The sequence below is a fragment of the Opisthorchis viverrini genome, assembly GCF_000715545.1.
Source record: "Opisthorchis viverrini unplaced genomic scaffold opera_v5_371, whole genome shotgun sequence".
In the NCBI taxonomy this organism is placed as follows: domain Eukaryota; kingdom Metazoa; phylum Platyhelminthes; class Trematoda; order Opisthorchiida; family Opisthorchiidae; genus Opisthorchis; species Opisthorchis viverrini.
Genome location: NW_008752020.1, coordinates 112629 through 121166, shown reverse-complemented (window position 1 = coordinate 121166; position 8538 = coordinate 112629). Strand labels below are relative to the sequence as shown.

General features: G+C 47.5%; 1 protein-coding gene across 1 annotated transcript in view; it reads right to left on the bottom strand.

The window, feature by feature from the left end:
- Positions 1–3606: 3606 nt before the first annotated feature.
- The window catches only part of T265_10389 (hypothetical protein), a gene marked incomplete at both ends in the record, with an annotated part of 20460 nt that continues 15528 nt past the window's right edge, over positions 3607–8538 (bottom strand). The window contains 2 exons of the mRNA XM_009176753.1: positions 3607–4035; positions 7822–8220. Coding sequence (XP_009175017.1) covers positions 3607–4035; positions 7822–8220 — 828 coding nt within the window. The remainder of the gene's footprint in view (positions 4036–7821; positions 8221–8538) is intronic.

Here is an 8538-nt window from a genome sequence, read left to right as displayed (position 1 = left end):
AGCTTGGCGCAGGAATAACGATTAGGTCGAAGCATGGACCGCATTAGCGAGAAAACCTCACCAAAAAGCCTGAATTACCGTACCTCCATTAAGACTGCCAGTAATCCACAGGTGATGAAAATACCGACTGAAGCCACAACATCTGGAGAAGTGCGTATACACAGAAGTTTTGGCGTTTTACTACAGTACTTAAAGTCTGGTGACAGCAAGGACTTGTCGAAGGAAGCCAAAAACGTAAAAGTTTCACTGGGGCCACAAACTTAGCACAGCGGGATACACCAGTCTGGCTAATAGGCCATCACCATCGAAGTAACTTACGAAATTTCTTAGCTCGGGAATTATATCGTCCAGCGGTTTTGCCATTTCCATGCATAGCCGGCATGCCATCCGAAGGAAGCTGTGAGATCGCCCAAAGCAGGGCACGGGGGAGCCAAGATACTGTGGGTGGGTATGAATCACGGACTTTCCGGTCAGTAAGTTCGTGCGTTAATCAACTAACCATCCCGAGCTCTTTTGATTACTACATTATTCGGGAATTATATGCTTTCTGATATTGACTCAGTATGACTTCACTCCCACTTGCCTAGAGTTTCTTGGACGAGGTGAAGTGAGGAGGTTAAGTTCCACACTGAAAACAGTAGTAATGTGAGTAACAAGATCAATCCCAGGGTGTCACAAGTATAAGAAACCTTTGCCTAAAATCAAGTATTGTTCCAATTGGTTTTGAGGAGAAACGTGACTGGATCCAGCTGAACCTCTCGTTTAGGATAGTCCTATTCAATTGAATGTGCAGTGTAAGGCCCCCATGGTTCAGTTTGTAAGATATTCCATATATCACAATAAATTAACTAGACAGATAGCACTACTCATAAGACTGCTGAAGGACTATCAGCAACCTTGTCAGTAGTGTGTCCTAGTCCCACGTGACTCAGTGAGGTCACACAGCGCTCTGTCTGCACAAGGCACAGCTGTATTACCCATTCGTATAGAAACGTTTCTGCATGCACCGAATGTATGGGGCATTTCATCAGCAAACTTGTCACGTTTCGGCATCAAGAAACCACCCGGACTACTGAGGTGGCGGAAAATGAACGCCCATGTTTAGAGTTGTAGTTCTCTGGCACGATTTTCGGTTGTGAATACCGCTATCTTTAGTCATTTTGAAGGATCCCTTAGTACGCAGTATCCGGAAAAGCGACGAATGCAATTAGGTATTTCTGACTTCTCACATTCTCTCACCGACTTTAAGGATCTGGGTACCACAGAAAAAGGACTGGAATGTAAAGTTCAACCACTGGGAAATGTTTTGACCTGAGATGGCGGCGATAAACAAACAGAATCAGTTTCCAGAGGACCAGTGACTTGAAACTAGCCATCGAGGGTTGCTAGCACGGGACACATCAACCCAAGCCAGTGCTTGTACCTTATGGAGCCGAATAGTGGCAGATGGATACGTGAACTTCCCATGGCTGTGACCACAGCATTGTTTTACCACAGACTTGTCGAATATCTGGTCCAATTTGTTTGACAAACCTGATATAATGTTTGCACTACCGTAAACTTCTGCGAACAGGCTAAAAGGTTTCAGGGCTTTGTTCGAACGGTCATACTCGTGTACTATGAGTCAATATCAGTGCACGCTGAGCGATATCTCAAGGTCATCACTTTCCTGTTCAAATGCATTTGTTTGGCGCATGTACCTGCTGGGGATTAATTTATGTATAGCAAACCGGCGAGCCAGTAGTCACGGTCTTTGTGGAGATAAAATGCCTTCAAAACATGGGAAAAACCAGTCGCGGGACCTCACTCCTAGGTTGATGGTCGCTGCAAACGGGGGTCGCACCACGAGAAGAGCATTAAACATGAACTTGAAGACGTTAAAGGGAAGCGTTTTATTCCAGAAGCATAAACCTACTCTGGGTTTTTGCACAGATCAAGGGACCTCGGGATATCTCAACGGTTGAGGCGCGAAGTTACCGACCAAAGAACCCGTAGTTCGAATCCCACCTCAGCACCTAGACTGCTCCTGTCTTGGATCGGGAAACCTGGCGGTATGTAAGCCTTCGTGTGGCATGGCAACTGTGCACCGAAAGGGTGTCACAGCCGAACGATCACTGAAGCATGTGTTGAAGACTGATGTTATGCTGTCAATGATGAATTATCAAGGCTCACCGGGTAAACGAAACACCTCAACGTCATTTAGAATGAACCAAGTAACCTATTCAATTTGTGTTGCAACCATTTGATTCTATTATGGCAATAATTCTTGTAGCAGAATCCCATGAAACGCGAATGAAGGGTAGTCGTCCTCACGTCAAGGCAGTGAACTACACCAACTAAATCAAAAGGCTTTGTTGGGAAGTGGCACATTCAATGATGAAATGAGTAAAAACAGTCGAGTAGATAAAATGTTCCCCCTGGATATTGGACGTGACCACTTTCACTCTTTCAAGGTTGCCCCATGGTGACCAGTCTGCCTGACGGAGGTAGATAGTGTGGAGTCGGGCAGAACAATTAGAAAAGATGCCATGATGAGGTGCCCCTGGTTGCAGTCAGTGTACAACAATTTCCCACATGGGCAGGTAATCGTTACAGATATTTAGAAACATCAACTCTTGGGTAACCAACTCGTGCAATTCCACAAGCACACGCAGTTGGGTCATTCAACTGGCACGCGGAACGGCAGTTCGCACACATCCGACATCCACTTATTCCTATCGTTTTGCAAGATGCGAATGATCATACAAGGATTGTGGTGAACCATAAATCGCTGAGTACCTGATCAACGATCTATCCGTAAAATAATACGAAAACTGTGTCTTGGGGTGCGCGATTTTCAATCCGTTAGAATGCCAGGTGCATAAAAACTGCTGTCACGGAAAGACTGGGCCTTAGCACGGTGTGACGATTTGTACACCTCTATAACCCACTATCTATACTGAGGAGTGTATGCGCAACACTCAGAAAGCCTCGCATTCCAGTCTGGTCAAAGGGTAGAGGTCTGACCAATACAGTCTTCTGATCCCCCAGGTCGGAGGCTGGAACTCGTGACGACTTGCTCCTCAAAATTGCCGACTACTGTGACAGTCTCACGCCAAACACCATTGCCCTGCATGTGCGCTTTTGGGCCAAAAACTTTGGTTGAGGACTCAAGTGGTGAGAAGGCGAATTTACTGACCGGAAGGTCCGTGGTTCCAACCCGACCTCTGCCTTTTGACTACCCATGTCCAGGCTTGGGCAACCTGGCAGCATCTCAGCCCTTGTGCTTCCTTCCGGTGGCATGGCAGTTAGGCACCGAAAGGGTCCTACAGTTGAGTGATTTGTAAAAAATCATCCTCTTATCTAGGCACCCTACTAAAAACCCAGCCCACGTACGACTCTGAATGGCATACTTTACCGGTGCACAAGTTCACCAACTTTGAGTTAAACTCGCAGTTTTAGGGACAAATTGTGACAAGCGCTGCATAAGTTAGTGTTATCTTCCCATTTAACCGGTCTCTCGAGTTGTAAAAAAAAGACAGACACTTCGGCTGAGTGTGTATTAAAAATCCCTGGAAGGAAACACAAAATTTTGAAAACCATCAGCCACATATAAACCAGACATGCTTAGTTTTGGCCAGGTGGGGGTGGTGGGGGTGGGGGCGGAGGAAGATTAGCAGGGGTACTAAGCAACGCGACAGGTGGTGGTGGGGGTGGTGGCGGAGGCGGGGGTGGAGCAGGGAATCCAGCAGAACTGACCGAAGGTGGTGGTGGCGGGGGTGGGGGTGGTAAAAGCCCTCCACCAGTCGCGTCCTTCGACAATGCAGGCGGTGGTGGAGGGGGAGGAGGCATGGACACTGGAACCGAGTCCATGCCGAACATAAAGCCGGGGCCAGGTGGCGGTAGTCCGATTACTTGGGGTGGTGGGGGAGGTGGAGGCGGTGGTGGAGGAGGCAACTGAAGCTGAAGCTGAGCTTGTTGAGCACGGGCTTTTTGCATTTCCAAATCACGCAACATGGCTGCCGAATGCGACTGGCCTTCCAGCTTGTAGGCGAACTGAAATGTCGGAAGAAATTTCACTTATATCAGAAGGGGCGGACGTAAGAGACAACAGAAAAAACACTATAAAAACCAACAGATAGTGTTTTCAGCTGATATGAGCTGATATCCCGAAAACCTTGGCCACATGAGGAATTTATTCTCTACTGAAACATAAGGCAGGTGTACAAGGGTCGGTTAGCAAAGTTTTACCGCAAACAGCTAGCAAAAACCCAAACTCCTGGCCTGTTAACTGCCAGGTCCCTAGATCAGTTAAGTCAGTTTGTCAGCCATAAAAAATATACCAAGGGTACATTAGTTTCAGCTTCGATCGCCGGAAAATGAGTGAGAGATATAGTCAAGCATTGCAGGTGAGACCGAGAGCAGTTAGTTCGGAAACTGTGCAGATACGCACTGAAAGGCGATGGCTTTGAAGCAAGAGATCCACTGACGGTGCCATTGAGTCATTTTGCCAGTGTTATTAGCCACTGCTGGTCGAGCTCCGGGGTCCCAATCCATAGAGGAGGCAACTGTCGAGTATAGGTGTGCCAACCCATGCTATACACCAAGGCGCGCAGAATTCATCCTTATGGCAACGGCGCGCCAGACAATCACAAGAACAGCGCACACTTGTTGTAGACCGTTTTGGTAGCTTGAGCATGATTGTGTGTATTATGGGTCTCACAGGTACCGCACAAAGGCAGTATCATGAATAGTGTTCAACGGCTAGAGGGGAGATATGAAGCAACGTTGAGGAGCGGTCTCAATTATCCCAGGAATTTTAATGTTCACCGAATATTCTCTCGTACTTTCTAATGCGATTGTGCAATCATTAGCCTGACCATCCGACTACCATTCTGTGCAGCCAACGTCCAAGCTTGCCTGAGAACATCATAAACGAGAGATTCAGCTGGGTTCCAGATGGGTCTCTCGAAAGAACCAAATTAGTTTGCAGATGAGTGTATATTCGCTAACGTCCAAGCTTGTTCAAGCTCCACTGAATCAACCACGAGACCCGAGGGAGGAAGAAGGGACCAGTTAGAGCCATCGACCATGCCCAACGGGCTGCCGGTAGTTCTTACGTTAGGAGGAGACAACTGAACCCATAACACACAAGTTATTCGAAGCACACAAACACAGATAGCTTGGTTGGTACAGCAATTTTCATAGAGAATGAACTGTGACACCGTTGCAGGCTTAATACTTGGGAACCTCTAGAGTGTTAGTGAGGGTGATTTGCAAGTGGATATACCAAATGCACATTTATATACTACTACAGTAACTCAGAACTCTAAGTACACAATACAGCTTATATGAAATGACAGCATGTGACGAACAAAGCCAGAGGCTCTCAAATGACAGCTCCCGTTAAACTGTAATGTAATTTCACAGAAGACAAATCAATATGATACAAGGCAATGCGCTGTAGATAAAGCACAAAGTTCGGATAGCAACGGAAACGAACGCACAGCTCGATAACCCATGTCAGAAACACTAATTGGCGGTCGTACTGCGTTGGACACTGACGAGGGCAACCTAAAACTCAGAGGATCAAGCACATACATATGTACGCCGGACAGCACCGTTCTTGGCTGACTAGCCGCCAACCACAACTTAGAAGTTAGGAAGGGAAACAAGACAGGTCCTCGCACAGCATTTTCCAAGTTACTTTTGATGTGGTATTGGAGATGCTAACCGATTTTGCGTCTTTTTTGTCTGGTCTACTGACTGCTGGTGTCACTCAGAAATTGGGACTCCCACACAATGGAGGTGAAAACTACGGCTTTTTCCGGTTATTATGCGGCCTACTGATTGAATGGTTCAGTCTGAATGGGGTGACACACCCAGGTATTGGCATCATGATCAGTAGTATATCCACAAAACACTAGCAAATGTATTTAAATTCGGTAGAGGTTTGGAAAAAACGGTTACTGGATTGCTCGATTCACGTCTTTTTGACGGTGTGTATTTCCTCTCTTTGCGAAGTGTGGAAGCTGACGTTGTTGAAAGGGACTTATGTATAGCACTATCTAAAAAGGATCAACTCGGTACAAAGGCCCCATCAATGAGAAGTAAGCACCTAAAAATAGGACGAATTCCGGCTATTCCAAAGTTCATCTGAGTGAGGAAATAACCAGACGACAGCAGAACTATTTGGATGATCACGGAAGCTGAAATTGAGTCAACCAACACTACAGCGTGGATAGTGAATGTCAAATTACTCCATGTGAAACACCGCCGACACAGGTACAGAAGCTAAGGGGGAACAGTTCAAAACAAGGAGTGTCTCCTAGCCTACCCGAACCTCTCAGATGCCCAGGAAACGAGGAAAAAAGTATCTGTTGGTAACGCAAAAAGACCACAGCACACCTCAAGTAAAGGTGCATAAGGGCGGAAAGGTGAGTTGAACTCATACCAACCGTCAAATGAACTGGAGTAGTTCATGAAATCCACGATTATCCCCTCAAGCTGACCATAGTGGAATACTACGTGGAAATCATTACGCGAACCGTACGACCTGCCTGTGAACAAATACATGCCGCGAACTGAGGTTATCCACCAACCGTAAATATATTCGTATAAGGGCTGAAACTTCCCGACTAATTGCGAAAAGCCTATAGCCAAACAAGAAGCCGTCGACTACCAAAGGTTAGAGCGCGAATTTACTGACCGGAAGGTTCGTGGTTCGAATCCGACCTCTGCCACTCGACTTCCCCTGTCTAGGCTTGGGCGACCTGGCATCCCAGCTCTCGTGCTTCCACCGGGTGGCATGGCAGCTAGGCACCGGAAGGGTGTTACAGCTGAACTATAAATATATAAATATAAAATGGTCACCCACAGTCGGTTGAGGTGGCAATCTGATGTTCAATGCAAGCTCGCCGTGTGTCTACCATATCGTGCCCATTTCTGTGTGATAGATGTGCTCGGTAGAAGGAAAGACGGTAACGGGATGTTACACTGCGAATAGCGACGACAAACAAAGTCAATTTATCCTTGTAGAACGGTTTGGGCTCTTTGGATGGGATCCCAGGCAGCTTGGTCACTAAGAGCTGAAAAATATGGCTCTGAATCGAGGCTAGCGGCGGATATCGCCATCGTGGTCACCTCAGCAAACCAAAAAGCAACCGACAGAAATCTCAACAAAATCCAATGAGACCAAGACGCACCTGTACGGCGTTGCAAGTCACTTCGTAGACATCACTGTACGGATCAAAATACCATGACACACATTGAACGCTTCGGTCAGCTACCCAATCAAATCACGACGAAATACAGAACGCCATGCGGGTGCCTCGATCAATTCGAAGCGCACACCACTAGGTTCAACTACCAGGCTATTTTCATTCCGGTCTACAAAAACCCGTCTTAAAACCCCGAGGGTTCCGTTGTTGAGCCTACAACCGTCGTTGTACAAACCAACTAGAAAACAGGCCAGTACAAGCTACACGTACGGGTCACCAGGTCACCTTTCGCATACACAACTGTTCGGCTTTCCCAGCACGGTGTAAGAATTACGGCTCCTCAGTTAGGTCTGATGACGGCTTCAAACTGCCTCCTTCTTAGCCCTCCTGTCTTATTCAAGCGGGTTTACAACAGATACGGGAGATTCGTTCGGCTACACATGCAGCTCAGCACATATTGCTCATGTTGTTGTGCGCTGTGTGTTGTTCGGTGTGACAAGCCAATCCAGAAGCGGATGCCATTGGGTAGTATAAATCGTAGAACATATGCTCAGGGGGTGTGGTAAGTGCCGCTTGATCAACTGACACGGAAAAGTATTCATGCAAATGGAGTTATTCCGACCAGCAAGGCCTTATGGCACGGAGCGGCTTGCTGCTCTCGAGTCAGTATTTCACGAGCCACCGTAAGGCGACGAATCACAATTGACGCCAACAGTCTCGTTACAACCGTGGTCAAGCTGATCCCCCTGTGGTTACGACACTCACTACGCGCCCCTTTTTTGAAAATGGGCACTATCACCGATTCTCCCCAGTTGTCTGGGACAGACTCCTTTTCCCAAATGCAAGCAAACAAGTCGGACAGGTGCTGACTGAGGACTTCACCCCCGTCTTTGAACAGTGCAGGTGGGAGGTCATCCGGACCGGGAGCTCGGTGGCGCTTGAGAGAACATATGCAGTCGTAAACCTCCGAGGCCGTAGGTGGTTCCACGTTCACCGTCCAGGGTTCTACTTCACCTGTGGGCTGCAGATGAGTGCCGGCTTGTGGTCACGACAGTTGTTGTTCAAAGTATTCAGCCCACCGATCAAGGCGTTCTTCTGTGTTCGAGATGGTCGTTCCATTCTGGTGTTTGATAGTTTCACTCACAGGTGGTTTCCTGGGACCGGTCGCACGGATCAACTGAAATAATCTCCTGGCATTACCTGCTCTGGGCTCACTTTCACTTGACGTCTAATGGCTCTTCGCCTCGGATTATGTTCAGGACCGGCTGGGATATTTTTTCGAGATTTAAGTAGTGCCACCGTTCGGCCTGATATCCAGTGCTTGAGTGCGCCTGGTTGG